The sequence below is a fragment of the Cherax quadricarinatus genome, chromosome 90, assembly GCF_038502225.1.
Source record: "Cherax quadricarinatus isolate ZL_2023a chromosome 90, ASM3850222v1, whole genome shotgun sequence".
Lineage (NCBI taxonomy): Eukaryota > Metazoa > Arthropoda > Malacostraca > Decapoda > Parastacidae > Cherax > Cherax quadricarinatus.
In genome coordinates this window covers 7,426,327-7,448,801 of record NC_091381.1, presented here as the reverse complement: position 1 = coordinate 7,448,801, position 22,475 = coordinate 7,426,327, and the positions used below count along the sequence as shown (strand labels likewise).

At 43.7% G+C, this 22,475-nt stretch overlaps 1 protein-coding gene across 1 annotated transcript in view; it reads left to right on the top strand.

The window, feature by feature from the left end:
* The window catches only part of LOC128693300 (uncharacterized), a 116,629-nt gene extending 106,447 nt beyond the window's left edge, over window positions 1-10,182 (top strand). The window contains exon 4 of the mRNA XM_053782915.2: window positions 2,607-10,182. Coding sequence (XP_053638890.2) covers window positions 2,607-4,001 — 1,395 coding nt within the window. The 3' untranslated portion in view covers window positions 4,002-10,182. The remainder of the gene's footprint in view (window positions 1-2,606) is intronic.
* Window positions 10,183-22,475: the final 12,293 nt, after the last annotated feature.

The window sequence follows — 22,475 nt, the reverse complement described above, 5'->3', positions numbered from 1 at the left end:
CCTTAACATTTAAAAGTTCCTCAAAATATTCTCGCCATCTACCTAATACCTCCATCTCCCCATCTACTAACTCCCCTACTCTGTTTTTAACTGAGAAATCCATATTTTCCCTAGGCTTTCTTAACTTGTTTAACTCACTCCAAAATTTTTTCTTATTTTCATTAAAATTTCTTGACAGTGCCTCTCCCACTCTATCATCTGCTCTCCTTTTGCACTCTCTCACCACTCTCTTTACCTTTCTTTTACTCTCCATATACTCTGCTCTTCTTATAACACTTCTGCTTTGTAAAAACCTCTCATAAGCTACCTTTTTCTCTTTTATCACACCCTTTACTTCATCATTCCACCAATCACTCCTCTTTCCTCCTGCCCCCACCCTCCTATAACCACAAACTTCTGCCCCACATTCTAATACTGCATTTCTAAAACTATTCCAACCCTCTTCAACCCCCCCACTACTCATCTTTGCACTAGCCCACCTTTCTGCCAATAGTCGCTTATATCTCACCCGAACTTCCTCCTCCCTTAGTTTATACACTTTCACCTCCCTCTTACTTGTTGTTGCCACCTTCCTCTTTTCCCATCTACCTCGTACTCTAACTGTAGCTACAACTAAATAATGATCCGATATATCAGTTGCCCCTCTATAAACATGTACATCCAGGAGCCTACCCATCAACCTTTTATCCACCAATACATAATCTAATAAACTACTTTCATTACGTGCTACATCATACCTTGTATATTTATTTATCCTCTTTTTCATAAAATATGTATTACTTATTACCAAATTTCTTTCTACACATAGCTCAATTAAAGGCTCCCCATTTACATTTACCCCTGGCACCCCAAATTTACCTACTACTCCCTCCATAACATTTTTACCCACTTTAGCATTGAAATCCCCAACCACCATTACTCTCACACTTGATTCAAAACTCCCCACGCATTCACTCAACATTTCCCAAAATCTCTCTCTCTCTACACTTCTCTCTTCTCCAGGTGCATACACGCTTATTATGACCCACTTTTCACATCCAATCTTTATTTTACTCCACATAATCCTTGAATTAATACATTTATAGTCCCTCTTTTCCTGCCATAGCTTATCCTTCAACATTATTGCTACTCCTTCTTTAGCTCTAACTCTATTTGAAACCCCTGACCTAATCCCATTTATTCCTCTCCACTGAAACTCTCCCACCCCCTTCAGCTTTGTTTCACTTAAAGCCAGGACATCCAGCTTCTTCTCATTCATAACATCCACAATCATCTCTTTCTTATCATCTGCACAACATCCACGCACATTCAGACTTCCCACTTTGACAATTTTCTTCTTCTTATTCTTTTTAGTAATCTTTACAGGAAAAGGGGTTACTAGCCCATTGTTCCCGGCATTTTAGTTGACTTTTACAACACGCATGGCTTACGGAGGAAAGATTCTTATTCCACTTCCCCATGGATATATATATATATATATATATATATATATATATATATATATATATATATATATATATATATATATATGTCGTGCCGAATAGGCAGAGCTTGCTATCTTGGCTTAAATAGCAACGCTCATCTTGCCATATAGGACAAGCGAAAATTTGTGTATGCAACAATTTCGCCAAAATCATTCTGAACCTAACGAAAAAAATATATTTCACTGTGTTTGTTTAGTATTAAATTATTGTAAACAAATCTAAAATATATTTAGTTGGGTTAAGCTAAAATAAATTGCTCTTGTTATAATAAGGTTAGGTAAGTTTTCTATGATTCTTTTGTAGCAAAATTAAAAAAATTTATATTAACATTAATGAAAAAAATATATCTTTAAACGTATAAGAGAAAATTTCAGAAAGGACTTAATTTTAAATGAGTTCTTGCTAATTGACCAGTTTTACATATTTGGCACGACATATATATATATATATATATATATATATATATATATATATATATATATATATATATATATATATATATATATATATATATATATATATATATATATATATATATATATATATATATTATATGTGTGTGTGTGTATGTGTGTGTGTGTGTGTGTGTGTGTGTGTGTGTGTGTGTGTGTGTGTGTGTGTGTGTGTGTGTGTGTGTGTGTGTGTGTGTGTGTGTGTGTGTGTGTGTCTTGCTGAATAGGTAAAATTTGCGATTTTGACTTAAATAACAACGCTCTGCTTGCCGAATAAGGCAAGTAAAAATTTGTGTACGCAATAATTTTGCAAAAATCGTTCTGAACCTAATTAAGAAAAATTTATTTCAATGTGTTTGTTGATTATTAAATTGTTGTAAACTTATCTAAAATATATTTAGTTTGATTTAGGCTAAATTAAATTGCACTTGTTTTAATAAGGTTAGGTAAGTTTTCTAAGGTTCTTTTGGTGCAAAATTATTAATTTTTATATAAACATAAATGAAAAAATTTATATCTTTAAAAGTATAAGAGAAAATTTTAGGAAGGTCTTAATTTTAAATGAGTTCTTGCCAGTTGACCGGTTTTACCTATTCGGCACGACATATACATACAATGCTCACAAATACTTTCAATTTTGAGGTTTAATAATTAATTTTCAATGTTGCAGGATCCAGGGTGCGAGACAGCATGCGCCTTTCACTCTTCTCACCCCAAGTCTGTGGTGCCACTAAGTCAACACAACTCCCGCCTCACCCTAGTCTTCAGTGGCTCTACCGCGCAGTGGACACTTTCCCGTGGTCGTGACGCCCCCAGGGAGCAAGTGGTGTTTGCCCTTTTCACCCGCACACCTGGCAAGTCCTGGGGACTTCGACTGCAAACCGCAGATTTCGGCACTGGTTTAGGAGATTTATCAAGTGGGGCCGATATGAAGCTCGTAGCTGTGGCCGAATCTGGTGTCCTGTCAGTTATTATCACACCATACACTCCGCCCACTCTTCCTGAGAGTGTCATAAAGTCTGACTTTGAGTCTTCCCACTCTCAGGCTCCCGGAGAGCACCAGGTGAAAACCAACATTGAAGTTGAAGCTGCTGCTGTAAGATGGCTGTTGCTTCACGAGGTGGAGTTGGAAAGTTCTGGCTTAGTGGCCGCCCGTGTGTGGTGGGCGCCCCAGCACCCCAGTGAAGACTACTTGGTTACCTGGGAAGTGGAAGGTGGAGGTCTAAAGGGTCACCTTTACACTGACTTGCCTGAGGTTAACCTTACACTGTGGCCCCAGACTGTCTACCACGTACAGGTGGAGCTGATTACAGGGCCTCGCGGTGATGCTGTTACCTCGGCACAGCTGACACTTGACACCCATAACATCACACTCACCCATGCTGATCAGAACGATATTACACCCACGCTGCCCCTGGTTCATAAAGCAGTGACTCCTGTACAGTTGGAGGTGATTCTGGGTGTAGGTGCTGGTGTCTTAGCGGTGCTGCTGCTAGTGGCACTGCTCATCTGGAGACGCAAGCAAGCCACTGGACTCACGTACGACACCTCCACTGCCTCCTCTGCCAAGTGGGGGTCATGGAACCGCACTCTCTCAGACCTCACACTAGATGAGTCCCTGGTCGTCAAGAACCACAAACTGAAAGAGTCTGGTTCTGCCTTGTGCACGCCTGCCTACCCACCCCACTCACCAGCCTACCAACATCACTCACCTGCCTACCCGCCCCACTCACCTGCCTACCCACCCCACTCACCTGTGTACAACCTGACGCAGCCCACCCACCATTTATCTTCCCTAATGTGTCTTGCACCGTCCACCCACCCTTCTTCTAACTTCCTAAGCCGGGCACCGTCCATCTACCCTCGTTCCTCCCGGATGTGCCCGTCACCACCCACTCACCTTTCTTCTACCTTGCCGTGCCCGGCTCAGTCCACCTACCCTCATTCCTCTGTGCTGTGCTCAGTAGTGTCCACCCACACCTCTTCTTCCTTGCAGTGCCAGGCAAGCCCCTGTCAAGCTCGTGTCAACCCCACCACGGGGTCCAGTAATGTCTCCAACATATAGACGCCTCACCAACAAAGCCTGAGGATCCAGGATTGACAATACGTACTTTTAGATTGTTCGAGGGGTCGTCACCACCTCTACTTGTTCCTTAACTGGATATCTTGTGTGCTGGCTTGATGAAACTACTAGGGCTTGCCACAGGGAAGTGGGACCTCACAGGTGTGTTCAACATTAGGACCATACACGAAATAAAGTTCACAAGAGGAAATGGGACCACTGCCTGGTAAAAGGGCCTGATCAGCTAGGTTATGATGGTTGTTTAGGGCAGATGGACAGTTAGGTTCAACAGCCTCGTTTACGAGGTAATTATTCGTTAAGCCTCGTCTCAAGCATACCCTCGTGAGTTGAAGAACTCTGGGAACTGGTCACAGGTATGCGGATTCACGTCTGTGCTGATTCTTATCTTCTCATTGTATCCTCTGGGAATTTTCAGTCATGTTATTTTATTGGAGTCAAAGTTCCTATACTGAGTAAGGATGAGTCTTAATGATAATAATCTCTGATCAGCCAGGTTGTGATTGCTATGTGTTTCTGAGAGTTGCAAATAACAACAGTTCAGTTGACCTAGCAGACAAAATATTCTGTACTCGAGCTGGTCTGAAGGGTTGAAGAATCCTCAAAAACCAGTCACAGGTATATGAGTTGTATCTAACATGACACGATGCATTTATACCTCTCAATGGACACAACCTTTTCTTTGTATTCCTGGGTAAATGCTAATCCCTTAGTATCATACAGTGCCTGTGTAATGGAAAGTAATTATCATAATTTTTGGCATAAAAGATGCACTTATTTTCCCACAAGTCTTAGAAAATCACCCTGAGCCTTATATGCTCAAAGTCAAGATCAAGGGTAGGCTTTGGGTTACGCTTTAGCAGTTGTTTACTAACGTTACAACTGCTTGAAAACACCGTCTTATATGTCTTATATGCCAGAAAATACAGTAAGTTTGTTCTAGAGGAACTGAAAACTAAAATTATGCAATAGTGACTTATTGCTGTGCATTTACATTGAATGCCTCTGTGCTCACTTTCTTTAGTTGTGTTTGCATGGATCGAGTCATGACTCCTGACTCACCTTCTCAACTATCATAATAGATGATAGAAGTTGACAATTCTCGGTAGATTTAACTGGTAACTGACCTGCAGGTGCTTGGTGAGTGACAAACACCATTATTATTGTTAATATATTATCATTCATACTGTATTTACATTTATATTGTATTCTCATTCGCTTTCATATTGTATTTTCATAAACATTTTTTTCTAATTCACATCATATTCATATTCATAATGTTGTGTGTATTGTAAGACAGTGTGAACAATATACGGTGTGCAAGTCCATGTGTATTGTACACCCCTCACCCCTCTCCCCAGGCTACCCCCACCCAACAACCAGCACCTCCCCCACCCAACTTCCAGCAGCACCTCTAGTGAGGAAGGCAGTTTTCCCCTCACCAGCCCATCACCAGCCCCTCACCAGCCCCTCACCAGGCCACCACGGTCAAGTTCACTACCTTCCACGTACCATACCCACCCAGCATGTCTTACTCCACTCCCACAGTCTAGCTAGCCAAATGGATGCCAATCAGGAGGAAGCGAGCAGCCATGGAAATGGCATGGCTGGCAATACTAGGAGAGACAAGTGTTGGTCATGTTTACTGCTTCATTGTCTCAACTCTAATGGTTTCCTCGGCAACACAGTAGCTGCCCTGGTTCAGGATGTCCTCCTGTGAAAAGTGATGACCCAGAGCCACTTCAGGCATCTGAACCCACTCCAATAGATCTCATCTCATCAGATAAAATCTTGGAAGCAATTAAAGCAACACCTATCAGGACTCACACATATTCCCAAAGCAGCCCATCCACACGCAGCTGGGAAGCTTACAGACCTCTTAAAAAATGTAAACGATGGCTCCACTATCCTAAATGCTCCACCAACCTTCAAGGCATGGCACAACTTGCTACTTTTTGGCAATGTCTTCCTAGCTGTGCCAGAAAGAAGGGGAAAGAGGCTAGCCTCAGTGATCATTAAATCCTTAAGAGACGTTCCTAGAGCTGATAACCTCATTCGCCTTCCCCATCAATACAAAAACAGGAGAAGCAGAACCCCCACTGACTCCACTGACAGCAAAACAGAGTCTAGATGAGCAAGAAGAATGAAGAGGGTAACACATTGGGTGCAATCAGAATTATCACCAGTGAATATACAGTTGTCTCAGGTATGCTGACACTGCTGAAGCACTTAGAGGAAAGCACCCTGCCAGGAAAACCAGGGGCACAAACAGTTCCAACACCTCTGTCCCCACTGTGGAACCATTGATTGTGGAAGACTTGGACATTTACAAAGCAATAATGTCGTTCCCATCTGGCTCTGCTGGGGGTTACACTGGAATAAGGCCACAACATTTAAGGAAATGGTTAATCCAATTATTGGGGAGATTGCAGAGACACTGCTTTCAGAGATCACAAGGTTCATTATCAGTTCCTTAGCTGGTTTGATTCCTGATGAAATTAAACCTTTCTCTTTTGGTGCATCACTTTGTGCCCTTAAAAAGAAGAATGGAGGAATTAGGCCAATTGCAGTGGGCAGCACTTTTCGCCGCCTCGTTTCCAAAGCTGGTGTCCAAAGTATTCGTATAGAGGCCGCCATGATGCTTTAAACAAACCAGCTTGGCTTTGGGTCTCTCAGGGAAGTGAAGCAGCGGTTCACGCAACAAGGGCTTATATCAACACCCTGCCTGAGGACGATGCAGTGGTAAAATTAGATTTCAAGAATGCATTTAATCTCCTGAAAAGAGATGTGGTATTAGCAACTGTACAAGAACATTTCTCTGGTCTCTTCCCTTTTGTTTCAGCTGGATATAGCAAGGAATCAATGCTTCTTTTTGGAGAGGATGAAATCACATCATCAGAGGGTGTCCGGCAAGGGGACCCTCTTGTACCATTTCTCATCTGTATAGTGGTTAGGGAAATCACAGTTAGACTGACCAGTGAGCTTAACATCTGGTTCCTGGATGATGGCACACTATATGCTCCTTACACAGGTGGTGACACAGGGACAGGAAATGGGTCTCAATCTTGAATCCATCCAAATGTGAAATCATCTCAGTCAATCAACAAGTGATAGGTGCAGTGAGATCAAAACTACCAGGAGCAACAGTCAGTGCCCCCACAAATAACGTCTTGCATAGAGTACCTCTGGGAAGCGATGCCATTGACACAATTCTCAGGAAGCAACTGGAAGAGTTGAGAATGGAACAAAGAATAAGCAATCATGACACCCACGATGTCTTGTACCTTCTCACAAAGTGCTTGAGTCTGCACAGGTTGACATATTTCCTAAGATGTGCACCTTTATGTGATAACCCTATACTGCACGACAATGACAGTATCCTGAGGCAGATTTTCACGAAAGCACTTAACCTTACTCTAGAAGATGAGCAGTGGGACCAACCTACAATTCCAGTTAGACTAGGAGGCATTGGTGTCCACAAGTCATTACAGATGGCGCTACCTGCTTTTCTGTCCTCATGTATTGCATCCAGAGAGCTTGTAGCAGCGATTCTCCCTGAACATCTTAGGAACAAGATTGGAGTCCAGGACAAATTCATTGATGGAGCCATGATCTGGGATAATCTAACGGGCTCTGAAACCAGACCTGCTCTTCCCAACAACTACAAACAGTTACACTGGGACGGCCAACAGTGGAGAATATAGCCTCAACAATGCTTCAGTCCTCTGCATGAGGAGCTCTCACTGCCAGGAGGCAGTGAGAGCTTCTCATGCAGGGGACTTTCTGTTGACTGTTCCCAACTCCAGCCTTGGCAAATGCCTCGACCCACACACCATCTACATTGGTGTTGCCCTTCGTCTTGCCACCCCTATTCTCGCAGAACACAGGTGTATTTGTGGCAGACCGATTTGGGTACCATGGTCTTGTGCACCATAAATCTGAGGGAAAAATTGCAAGGCATGAGGAGGTTAATAACATTATCAAGAGGAGCTTCACAACAGCCGGATGCCCAGTAGTAAGGGAGCCACCCCAACTATGCAAGCCTGGACAGATGGCAAGCAGGTGGTGTAGGACTACACATGTGCATCTACTTTGGCTGATACCTATCGCCAATACACCAGGGAGGAAGAAAGGGCAGCTTCCAGCTTCAGCTAGTCCCAAAAGTCTAGAAAATACAGAGAACTTGCCCATCATTATATGTTTGTTCCCATAGGCTTGGAGACCCTTGGCTCATGGGGAAAGAGTGCATCTAAGTTCCTTAAGGAGCTAGGCAAAAGACTCACCAGGGTTACTAGGGATCTCAGGGCAGCTAGTTTTCTGTTCCAGCGACTCAACGCTGCTATTCAGAGGGGTAATGCCTGCTCTGAGGAGCTGGTTGAAATTTTTGCATTATAATCAGTGACAAACGTATAGCAATATGTACTAGACATGTATCTCTCACACCTCATGTACTGTATATGCCATCTTTATATCAACAACGTATCACTTAAATCTTTTGTATCATATTATGTAATAAAATATACCTATTGGTAAAAAAGAATGAAAAGATGGGGTGGTAGGAGAAGTGGAATATTCAAATGACTTCAGGAAGAAATCCAAATATTCTTCCTTGAAGCTTTTTTATCCACTTCTCCGAGGCTATGGGTCCCACAATTTACACCAGAGGTGGATCTCATCCTATTAACGATCATATTGTATTTGCATTCATATTTTGTTCACATTCATATTGCATTAACACAGTTGTCATCAACATGAAACCAAAGACTTTTCGCACGTTAATCTAATATTTAAGGTTACAATTAAGTCCAAGCAATCTGTACTTGAAACTCAAAAAACATTGCAACATTTTTTTTTTCTTCTGAACCCGATTCGAACAGTATCCAGTAGTAAGATATAAAAAAAAATGTAGATTTTATTTCGAGCCAGATGGGGGCAGACAGTTCCCAAAACAATCACCAGTCTTTTATTTTACTGGGTAAATCTTTAAATAGTTGGTAGCGCAATGTATTTAAATCTCCACTGGGTCGACCACGAAATAGGCAAACAAGTTCCTGCTCACCATGTATTTCTTCCGTAGTGGATTCACTGCTACAGAAGATTTCTACCTTCTCCTTGAAGTTAGAGTGGTCCTTCAGTGTCTTCAAAAGGACTCCGTTTCCAATGACAAAGATAAGTCACGTGGTATCACAACCCAATATCACTTGCACAAATATAAGAATGTGACAGGTATCTACACCCGTAGACTTTATTGTCCATTGAATATACCATATATTTTTTGCTTCTTACTTGCGACCAGACTGAAAAAAATAGTGGGTAAGAAGAAAACCAAAAACGCTGATGTGGTATACTCGGATTTGAGACAAGTTGCCACACTTACACTCATTTACAATTTTTAATATTATTCACTGATGTGTTTAAAACATTTTTGTGAAAACAGGAATGCTGTTGCATTTTTTAATTTTGAGCCATTTTAGGGCCTATATTGACTGGACTATTCACAGGAAAGCCCTATATCCGTCCGGGCATGGATGAACGATGACCTATACTGATAGGCAGTGAGAAAGACACTTTTAACGAGACTTTCAGGAGGAAGGTGTAGTCCACGAGAGAACTTTATCAAGTAGCCGTCACAAACATCAGTCACGGACGACACCTTGTAAAAAGTTGATTCGAGGAAGGGAAGTGTAGTTACAGTTTTTACGTACAACAGCCCTTCATCATTTTCAGAGCATTGCCCCGTCCCCCTAACGAAATGTTAATTATCATTATTATTATTATTTTTAAATCACTGGAAAGGGCTAAATCTGTGAAAGCCACAAATCACTTGAGGAATTAGAGAGAATAAAGTCTGATATGAGGAAAGGGAAGATTGTCTATATTACTTTTATTTCTTAAAGAGTGTTTTTATGAGGTACGTATTGCTAATGTAACAACAGACAATAAGTTATACTCACGCTGATGAAGTTATGATTACCAATGTTTCTTGTCTGGAAACAGTAATGTTAGGCTATAACTTATCCCTTGTCTGTTTATAATGATGAAGGTAACACATGAAAACAAGTCAACAACTAACTTGGAAGTTAGTGAGAGATCGAGAGATCTGACTGGGTACGTCTTAATCATATCAAGAGTCTTCCATTTAACAATGCCTAAATTAATTTTAAGTCAAGAGATTTCTCGTCATTGTTATTGAATTTATGTTTGTTATTGTTCTTTAACTGTAAATAATGTAATTATTTATATTATGTATATAGCTTTTATACGAAATAAATTCACTTTCTTACGCAGTGTTTCTTTAAGCAAGAAACTCCTTGATTAAATCCCACAAAACTTTACGTATATGACATTAGCTCCTTATGACAGAGGAGTCTTATCATGAATATCTTTAATGAGTCCAAAAAAAATGTATATTTGAGATTATCTCCTGATGATTAATGTTTAAATATTTTTTAATACATCGGCCGTTACCAACTGAGGTAGTGTGACCCGACAAAGAAGAAACACTTTCATCATCACTCCAACACTGTCCTTCTAGAGGCATCATGACACTACAGTTAAAAAACTGCAACAAATCTCCACCCTTCCTTCAGAGTGCAGGCACTGTACTTCCCACCTCCACCCTTCCTTCAGAACGCAGGCACTGTACATCCCACCTCCACCCTTCCTTCAGAACGCAGGCACTGTACTTCCCACCTCCACCCTTCCTTCAGAACGCAGGCACTGTACTTCCCACCTCCACCCTTCCTTCAGAACGCAGGCACTGTACTTCCCACCTCCACCCTTCCTTCAGAACTCAGGCACTGTACTTCCCACCCCCACCCTTCCTTCAGAACGCAGGCACTGTACTTCCCACCTCCACCCTTCCTTCAGAGTGCAGGCACTGTACTTCCCACCCCCACCCTTCCTTCAGAACGCAGGCACTGTACTTCCCACCTCCACCCTTCCTTCAGAGTGCAGGCACTGTACTTCCCACCCCCACCCTTCCTACAGAAGGCAGGCACTGTACTTCCCACCTCCACCCTTCCTTCAGAACGCAGGCACTGTACTTCCCACCTCAACCCTTCCTTCAGAACGCAGGCACTATACTTCCCACCTCCACCCTTCCTTCAGAACGCAGGCACTGTACTTCCCACCCCCACCCTTCCTTCAGAACGCAGGCACTGTACTTCCCACCTCAACCCTTCCTTCAGAACGCAGGCACTGTACTTCCCACCCCCACCCTTCCTTCAGAACGCAGGCACTGTACTTCCCACCTCCACCCTTCCTTCAGAACGCAGGCACTGTACTTCCCACCTCAACCCTTCCTTCAGAACGCAGGCACTGTACTTCCCACCTCCACCCTTCCTTCAGAACGCAGGCACTGTACTTCCCACCTCCACCCTTCCTTCAGAACGCAGGTACTGTACTTCCCACCTCAACCCTTCCTTCAGAACGCAGGCACTGTACTTCCCACCTCCACCCTTCCTTCAGAACGCAGGCACTGTACTTCCCACCCCCACCCTTCCTTCAGAACGCAGGCACTGTACTTCCCACCTCAACCCTTCCTTCAGAACGCAAGCACTGTACTTCCCACCTCAACCCTTCCTACAGAACGCAGGCACTGTACTTCCCACCCCCACCCTTCCTTCAGAACGCAGGCACTGTACTTCCCACCTCAACCCTTCCTACAGAACGCAGGCACTGTACTTTCCACCTCCACCCTTCCTTCAGAACGCAGGCACTGTACTTTCCACCCCCACCCTTCCTTCAGAACGCATGCACTGTACTTCCCACCTCAACCCTTCCTACAGAACGCAGGCTCTGTACTTACCACCCCCACCCTTCCTTCAGAACGCAGGCACTGTACTTCCCACCTCCACCCTTCCCTCAGAACGCAGGCACTGTACTTCCCACCTCAACCCTTCCTTCAGAACGCAGGCACTGTACTTCCCACCTCAACCCTTCCTACAGAACGCAGGCACTGTACTTCCCACCCCCACCCTTCCTCCAGAACGCAGGCACTGTACTTCCCACCTCAACCCTTCCTACAGAACGCAGGCACTGTACTTTCCACCCCCACCCTTCCTTCAGAACGCAGGCACTGTACTTTCCACCCCCACCCTTCCTTCAGAACGCATGCACTGTACTTCCCACCTCAACCCTTCCTACAGAACGCAGGAGCTGTACTTCCCACCCCCACCCTTCCTTCAGAGCGCAGGCACTGTACTTCCCACCTCCACCCTTCCTTCAGAACGCAGGTACTGTACTTCCCACCTCAACCCTTCCTACAGAACGCAGGCACTGTACTTCCCACCCCCACCCTTCCTGCAGAACGCAGGCACTGTACTTCCCACCTCCACCCTTCCTTCAGAACGCAGGCGCTGTACTTCCCACCTCAACCCTTCCTTCAGAACGCAGGCACTGTACTTCCCACCCCCACCCGTCCGTCAGAACGCAGGCACTGTACTTCCCACCTCAACCCTTCCTACAGAACGCAGGCACTGTACTTCCCACTCCCACCCTTCCTTCAGAACGCAGGCACTGTACTTCCCACCTCAACCCTTCCTTCAGAACGCAGGCACTGTACTTCCCACCTCAACCCTTCCTACAGAACGCAGGCACTGTACTTCCCACCCCCACCCTTCCTTCAGAACGCAGGCACTGTACTTCCCACCTCCACCCTTCCTTCAGAACGCAGACACTGTACTTCCCACCTCAACCCTTCCTTCAGAACGCAGGCACTGTACTTCCCACCTCCACCCTTCCTTCAGAACGCAGGCACTGTACTTCCCACCTCAACCCTTCCTTCAGAACGCAGGCACTGTACTTCCCACCTCAACCCTTCCTACAGAACGCAGGCACTGTACTTCCCACCCCCACCCTTCCTTCAGAACGCAGGCACTGTACTTCCCACCTCCACCCTTCCTTCAGAACGCAGGCACTGTACTTCCCACCTCAACCCTTCCTTCAGAACGCAGGCACTGTACTTCCCACCTCCACCCTTCCTTCAGAACGCAGGCACTGTACTTTCCACCTCAACCCTTCCTACAGAACGCAGGCACTGTACTTCCCACCTCAACCCTTCCTACAGAACGCAAGCACTGTACTTCCCACCTCAACCCTTCCTACAGAACGCAGGCACTGTACTTCCCACCTCAACCCTTCCTTCAGAGTGCAGGCACTGTACTTCCCACCCCCACCCTTCCTTCAGAACGCAGGTACTGTACTTCCCACCCCCACCCTTCCTTCAGAACGCAGGTACTGTACTTCCCACCTCCACCCTTCCTTCAGAACGCAGGTACTGTACTTCCCACCTCCACCCTTCCTTCAGAACACAGGTACTGTACTTCCCACCCCCACCCTTCCTTCAGAACGCAGGCACTGTACCTCCCACCTCCACCCTTCCTTCAGAACGCAGGCACTGTACTTCCCACCTCAACCCTTCCTTCAGAACGCAGGCACTGTACCTCCCACCTCCACCCTTCCTTCAGAACGCAGGCACTGTACTTCCCACCTCAACCCTTCCTTCAGAACGCAGGCACTGTACCTCCCACCTCCACCCTTCCTTCAGAACGCAGGCACTGTACTTCCCACCTCAACCCTTCCTTCAGAACGCAGGCACTGTACTTCCCACCTCCACCCTTCCTTCAGAACGCAGGCACTGTACCTCCCACCTCCGCCCTTCCTTCAGAACGCAGGCACTGTACTTCCTACCTCTTCCGCGAGATAGAAGTGTGTTAAATTATTATTCTATCAGTTTTATATTTTCAAGGAAGAGGTAGTGTGGATCCAGCTCCTTGGATCGAGATCCCTCCATTAGTTATATTCTAAGGAACAAGTCAAGGAACCCAGGTTGCAGACCAAGGAACAACGGAAACAGAGTAACTGTTAGCACAGTGAGAGTCCCTCAGTGAATGTCAGCATTTAATTGTAATTAAAAGTGTCCCCTAAGTTATCTGACACTTAAGACATCTCAGTTATCTTATCTGACACTTAAGACATCTCAGTTATCTTATCTGACACTTAAGACATCTCAGTTATCTTATCTGACACTTAAGACATCTCAGTTATCTTATCTGACACTTAAGACATCTCAGTTATCTTATCTGACACTTAAGACATCTCAGTTATCTTATCTGACACTTAAGACATCTCAGTTATCTTATCTGACACTTAAGACATCTCAGTTATCTTATCTGACACTTAAGACACCTCAGTTATCTTACCTGACACTTAAGAAGACACCTCAGTTATCTTACCTGACACTTAAGACACCTCAGTTATCTTATCTGACACTTAAGAAGACACCTCAGTTATCTTACCTGAAACTTAAGACACCTCAGTTATCTTACCTGGCACTTAAGAAAACACCTCAGTTATCTTACCTTAGAGTTTACAGCAAACCTCTTGTCACATGTTTGGCACCTAGGGGAACACCTCTTGGTCTCATATCTGATCCTTAAGAGGACAGCTCATCTCTCATATCTGACAGTTAAGAAAACCTTTTGTCACTTATCTGGCTTTTAAGAGGACAGCTCTTGTCTCTTATCTGGCAGAAACAAAGGCTCCTCTTCCCTCTTATCTAGAATTTTTAGATTGTTGCTTATCTTTTATCTGGGACGGAAGAGGCCGCCTCTTTTCTCTTAGTTTTTTTATCTGGCTATATTTATGTAAGATTATTACAGTAAGAGGTTTAACATAAGGTCATCATCCATTGAATTAAAACTATTTTTCTATTCATGAGAATAAACCTGACTTGAATTTGCAATATTCTCCTCTTCACGACTCACACAATCATAATAACACGATTGGAAGCAAACCACGGAACAGGTGGGGTTTGAATCCCACCTGTTCCGTGGTTTGTTTACAGCCCCTTAGTCACTGGCCTGGATTTTCACGACTCTCTCACCATGGGATCAAACCCAACCAGTTCTATGGTTTATTCTCCTCTTCATGAGAATAAACCTGAATGCATCTCTCTCACTAGGTGCCATATAACCCCTACCTATTGAGCCTTTCCACATGGGTGTAATATTAGTTAGAATTATATTGGTCGCTGCACGATAGGAGAGATATTCCCATATTGCATCACCCCAGTCCCCTGTAGCTTAATGAACGTAATTGGAATAGTGCAGAATGCGGCACAGGTTTGCAATACAATTAAATATCCTTAACCTGAATGCTACCGATAATATGATAAGCCATTTTGTTCATTAATTAAGATTCCAAATTAAAGCTTGTACTGTCTAAAATCAAGGAGTAACTATCCTTGACCATGGTGCGTTATTACTGAAAGTCTGAAGCAGATAAAAAGAGGCGATCTTCAGTTTTTTCTTCAAAATCTAGCCATTTCTAGTCTACTAACTGGGTTACTGAACTGGGAAATCTCCAAAAACAGTGAGTAAATTTAAAGTGCATTATTGTGTAACCAGACTTGAGTCCTGGAGATGGGAAGTACAGTGCCTGCACTCTGAAGGAGGGGTGTTAATGTTGCAGTTTTATAACTGTAGTGTAAGCATGCCTCGGGCATGACAGTGATAGAGTGAGTGATGATGAAATTTTTTCTTTCTTGGGCCACCGTACCTTGGTGGGAAACGGCCGATGTGTTAATAAAAAAATATATAAATAAAGGCTGCATCGGACATTACAGGTTCATACCTCTAAATAATAATAAGAATATTCATGTTACTTCATAGAAAAAACATTTGATTTTAAAACAAAACTCCTTTAAAGTTTAAAGCCGATCAGAAGAGGCTTTCTCAGGTTATCACACAGAGGTAAAAATCTGGAATGTTGTAAATGTAGTTGACCAGAGAGCAGCAACTCATGCCACTGACTACAAGACTCATTCCGTTGTTACAGCAATCCAGTCCTGAAAATTTAAAGCTGATTAGATAAAGCTTTCTCAATTTACAAACGAAAATAACAAATAATAATAATATCTTTATTTACTACAAGTACATGTACATGATATACAGTCCTAGCTGACAACAATGACATACTACTATATAGAAAGCCGCTTTTTATGCTCCGCATGTCGGGCAAATTAGGTCAGTGTCTCAGGAAGCGACCCACACCAGTCCACTAACACCCAGGTACCCATTTTACTGATGGGAGAACATAGACAACAGGTGGAAAGAAACACGCCCAATGTTTCTATTGTGGCTGGGAATCGAACCCAGACCCTAGCCGTGTGAAGTGAGAGCGTTAACCACCAGGCCACCACTTACAGGTAACCCCTTCATCGATACTTAAATATAGTATTTTAAGGGATCACTAAACTCATTTATATTTTATTTAATATTCTCTGATATTTCCTAAGAAAAATTATATCTTATAAAGTTGAATTTGGCTTACCTGCTGTCCGTGGCAAAGATGCAGTGCAGCTACACAGTGCAATAGCAATCCAGAGCTGAAATAACTCAGCATTGAATGGCTTAAAGCCGATCGGGCGAGCCATTCACTATTACTGCAAAAAAACAATTATTTATTTTCACATTATCTTCAGCAATATTGGAAAACTGGTAACCACACAGCCCAACATCAATGCAGAAATTTAGGCACTGAAAATAATCCAGTTTTCACAGTATGAAGCCATTCTGAAGATCTGTTCTCCAGTTACTTCACAAAAACCAATCGAATTAGGCATTGTAGAAATGTAAACGAAATCATTGGAATAAGAATCATGGAAAATATTATGCCAACACTTAAGAGGTAATGTGTCCCTATTAAAGACACCTAATTTTCGGTCACATAAGTTACGGGTGCACAGTAAATTATCGCTTATGTGGTATCATAATGATGGCGATTTCTACTGTGGTTGTGGCAATACTAGGAGAGGGTGTCCGTGAGAGTTAGATGTCCTTGTTGTGGAGAATACAATTATTCATGAAGAATAGTTTGTAATGTTCTTAGGTTAGGTAAGGTTCGTCAGGAAACAGAACAAGTGTTTCCTAACGCGGGTCTTAGTCATGGCCTCCTTCTGGCTTACTGGTCCACCCCCTTTAAAATTTTGGTTATGATTATAACCATCAGCTGTAATGTTCTGATCTTTGTTCTGAAACTTGTCCTCGTGTCACCCACCATTAATGGTTCAAGGTGTTTTGCTTGTCAGGAAACAGGACAGTAACTTCTGTAGTGGAACTATGTTAGATAATGGCTCGTTCAGTAAATTATGTAACGGCTGGGTATCCTAGTTTCAGCATCCACTTGTGAACCGGTGGTGAGATCAGTGCTGAAGTAACTTTTGATGTACTGGCGCTGGGTATAGGTGATGAAGGAAGTGTTGATGGGCTGGTGCTGTGCATGAGTGATGGAGGAAGTGTTGATGTATTGGTGCTGGGTATAAGTGATGAAGGAAGTGTTGATGTACTTGTGCTGGGTATAAGTGATGAAGGAAGTGTTGATGGGCTGGTGCTGTGCATGAGTGATGGAGGAAGTGTTGATGTACTGGTGCTGGGTATAAGTGATGAAGGAAGTGTTGATGTACTGGTGCTGTGTATGAGTGATGGAGGAAGTGTTGATGTACTGGTGCTGTGTATGAGTGATGGAGGAAGTGTTGATGTACTGGTGCTGGGTATAAGTGATGAAGGAAGTGTTGATGTACTGGTGCTGGGTATAAGTAATGAAGGAAGTGTTGATGTATTGGTGCTGGGTATGAGTGATGAAGGAAGCGTTGATATACAGGTGCTATGTATGAGTCATAAAGTAACTGTTAGCCTACCAATACTTGGTAACAACACATACGACACTGCTTGCATACCGGTGCTTGGTAACGATGCTTAAGACAGTGCTAGCTTACTAATGTCTGATAACAATGTTGAAGACACCGCTTACCGGCGCCTCGTAACAATTATTGAGCAGCTGCTGGTGTACTGGTGCTATGTATGCTTGGCTAAATATCCGTTGGGTTATCCGAGCAAATATTACATCATTACACAACACAGTTTCACAGAATCGAGTCCGAGGAGTGTGGAGGTAAAGGTATACAATACCGACGTGATGGAAAAATAGGCAACTCTGTGACTTGATAAATCCCACTGTGTGGGCGAAACGTAGTTGATAAAAGAACGCATTATACTGTATATACTGTATTTGTGAATATTTTTCCCATCTGAGAAGTCTGTTCACAATTTTAACCACAACTGAAAATTACAGAGCAAATTACACATTAGTATCTGTTAATATATAATTATAAAGTGAATTATTTGTGGAGATATTAAAAAAATAAATGAAAACACTGTTGCTAATGATAACTAAAAATTAAAAAAAATAAAACTGAAAAAATATAATAATCTTAATTACTTATAGATCAAACACTGGACCGCCTTGTTTAGGTGAAGTAGCAATTTAAGAGTCAGTAGAGCGAAAGATGACAGCGATGATCTAACATGACAGAGACAAAGGTGAGTTCGGAAAGTGAAATTTTTCCTTCTTTGTCTTGCGTATAATTATTTCTGAAGATTATTCTGGGAATTCACGAGATTCCCAGCAACTATGACCCCCGACTGCCAGGCCAGAGTGACCGTAATTAGCCTCATCTGTGTCTGTTGCACTGTCTGGTTTTATCGTTGTTGTTGGTGTTTGGCTGGGGTGAGGGAACGCACCTCACCCTCAGCTTCTCTCCAGACCTGATAAGGCTGATCTAACAGCGAACTTGTTTTGCAGTGTTTTGGTGCGTTCAGTTTATGGTTTATGGCAGCAGTAATTTTCATTGCAAGGTTTTTTGTTTTGTTTTAGATGGTTTATGGCTACCAGTAAGGGTTTCCCTTAAAGTAATTTCAACTTTTTTAAATTTCGCCCTTAATGATTTAATTATTTGTTTGACAATATGGTAAACTCTGTGTTTCTTCGTTCGCTTTAGCTGTTGTTTGATTAGCAGAGAAGACACTGTAATTTAGAGTAAACTAGAGAGTGGCCATATCACTACGAAGTCCAAGTCTCATAAAGGGAAGGAAGATGGCAGCACTTCATTCATTCTTGGAACTCATATTTCATTTGGGAACTGCGTTGCTATGTGGTCTCTGAAGCAACCAACCATCCTGTGTTCATCGCCATGCTGTGTTCATCACCATGCTGTGTTCATCACCATCCTGAGTTCATCACCATCCTGGGTTCATCACCATCCTGGGTTCATCACCATCCTGGGTTCATCACCATGCTGTGTTTATCACCATCCTGAGTTCATCACCATCCTGGGTTCATCACCATGCTGTGTTCATCACCATCCTGAGTTCATCACCATCCTGGGTTCATCACCATCCTGGGTTCATCACCATGCTGTGTTTATCACCATCCTGAGTTCATCACCATCCTGGGTTCATCACCATGCTGTGTTCATCACCATCCTGAGTTCTTCACCATGCTGTGTTCTTCACCATCCTGGGTTCATCACCATCCTGTGTTCATCACCATGCTGTGTTTATCACCATCCTGAGTTCATCACCATCCTGGGTTCATCACCATCCTGGGTCCATCACCATCCTGGGTTCATCACCATCCTGTGTTCATCACCATGCTGTGTTTATCACCATCCTGAGTTCATCACCATCCTGTGTTCATCACCATCCTGAGTTCATCACCATCCTGGGTTCATCACCATGCTGTGTTTATCACCATCCTGAGTTCATCACCATCCTGGGTTCATCACCATCCTGGGTCCATCACCATCCTGGGTTCATCACCATCCTGTGTTCATCACCATGCTGTGTTTATCACCATCCTGAGTTCATCACCATCCTGTGTTTATCACCATCCTGAGTTCATCACCATCCTGGGTTCATCACCATCCTGGGTCCATCGCCATCCTGGGTTCATCACCATGCTGTGTTCATCACAATGCTGTGTTCATCACCATCCTGGGTTCATTACCATCCTGTGTTGATCACCATCAAGTGTTCATCACCATCCGGTGTTCATCATCGCCAGGAGTTCATCACCATCCTGTGTTCATCACCATCGTAATCTACAGTAGTCACAGTGAACGCAAAGAAGCTGGTGCTTGCTTCTATGGAGAACCTACCTCTTATGTGAAGAACTTACCTCTTACGTGGAGAACCTACCTCTTGTGTGAAGAACCTACCTCTTGTGTGAAGAACCTACCTCTTGTGTGGAGAACCTACCTCTTGTGTGAAGAACCTACCTCTTGTGTGAAGAACCTACCTCTTGTGTGGAGAACCTACCTCTTGTGTGAAGAACCTACCTCTTATGTGGAGAACCTACCTCTTGTGTGAAGAACTTACCTCTTGTGTGGAGAACCTACCTCTTGTGTGAAGAACCTACCTCTTACGTGGAGAACCTACCTCTTGTGTGAAGAACCTACCTCTTACGTGGAGAACCTACCTCTTGTGTGAAGAACCTACCTCTTACGTGGAGAACCTACCTCTTGTGTGAAGAACTTACCTCTTGTGTGGAGAACCTACCTCTTGTGTGAAGAACCTACCTCTTACGTGGAGAACCTACCTCTTGTGTGAAGAACTTACCTCTTGTGTGGAGAACCTACCTCTTGTGTGAAGAACCTACCTCTTACGTGGAGAACCTACCTCTTGTGTGAAGAACTTACCTCTTGTGTGGAGAACCTACCTCTTGTGTGAAGAACTTACCTCTTGTGTGGAGAACCTACCTCTTACGTGGAGAACCTACCTCTTGTGTGAAGAACTTACCTCTTGTGTGGAGAACCTACCTCTTACGTGGAGAACCTACCTCTTGTGTGAAGAACTTACCTCTTGTGTGAAGAACCTACCTCTTACGTGGAGAACCTACCTCTTGTGTGAAGAACCTACCTCTTACGTGGAGAACCTACCTCTTGTGTGAAGAACCTACCTCTTACGTGGAGAACCTACCTCTTGTGTGAAGAACTTACCTCTTGTGTGAAGAACCTACCTCTTACGTGGAGAACCTACCTCTTGTGTGAAGAACCTACCTCTTACGTGGAGAACCTACCTCTTGTGTGAAGAACCTACCTCTTACGTGGAGAACCTACCTCTTGTGTGAAGAACTTACCTCTTGTGTGGAGAACCTACCTCTTGTGTGAAGAACCTACCTCTTACGTGGAGAACCTACCTCTTGTGTGAAGAACCTACCTCTTACGTGGAGAACCTACCTCTTGTGTGAAGAACTTACCTCTTGTGTGGAGAACCTACCTCTTGTGTGAAGAACCTACCTCTTACGTGGAGAACCTACCTCTTGTGTGAAGAACCTACCTCTTACGTGGAGAACCTACCTCTTGTGTGAAGAACTTACCTCTTGTGTGGAGAACCTACCTCTTGTGTGAAGAACCTACCTCTTACGTGGAGAACCTACCTCTTGTGTGAAGAACCTACCTCTTGTGTGAAGAACTTACCTCTTGTGTGGAGAACCTACCTCTTGTGTGAAGAACCTACCTCTTACGTGGAGAACCTACCTCTTGTGTGAAGAACCTACCTCTTGTGTGGAGAACCTACCTCTTCTGTGAAGAATCTACCTCTTGTGTGAAGAACCTACCTCTTGTGTGGAGAACCTACCTCTTGTGTGGAGAACCTACCTCTTGTGTGGAGAACCTACCTCTTGTGTGGAGAACCTACCTCTTGTGTGGAGAACCTACCTCTTGTGTGGAGAACCTACCTCTTGTGTGGAGAGCCTACCTCTTGTGTGGAGAACCTACCTCTTGTGTGGAGAACCAACCTCTTGTGTGAAGAACCTACCCCTTATGTGGAGAACCTACCTCTTGTGTGGAGAACCTACCTCTTGTGTGGAGAACCTACCTCTTCTGTGAAGAATCTACCTCTTGTGTGAAGAACCTACCTCTTGTGTGTAGAACCTACCTCTTGCGTGGAGAACCTACCTCTTATGTGGAGAATCTACCACTTGTGTGGAGAACCTACCACTTGTGTGAAGAACCTACCACTTGTGTGAAGAACCTACCTCTTATGTGGAAAACCTACCTCTTGTGTGAAGAACCTACCACTTGTGTGAAGAACCTAACACTTGTGTGGAGAACCTACCACTTGTGTGAAGAACCTACCTCTTATGTGGAGAACCTACCTCTTGTGTGAAGAACCTACCACTTGTGTGAAGAACCTACCTCTTATGTGGAGAACCTACCTCTTGAGTGGAGAACCTACCACTTGTGTGAAGAACCTACCTCTTATGTGGAGAACCTACCTCTTGTGTGAAGAACCTAGAACTTGTGTGGAGAACCTACCTCTTGTGTGAAGAACCTACCACTTGTGTGGAGAACCTACCACTTGTGTGAAGAACTTACCACTTGTGTGAAGAACCTACCACTTGTGTGAAGAATCTACCACTTGTGTGAAGAACCTACCACTTGTGTGAAGAACCTACCACTTGTGTGAAGAACCTACCACTTGTGTGAAGAACCTACCACTTGTGTGAAGAACCTACCACTTGTGTGAAGAACCTACCACTTGTGTGAAGAACCTACCACTTGTGTGAAGAACTTACCACTTGTGTGAAGAACCTACCACTTGTGTGAAGAACCTA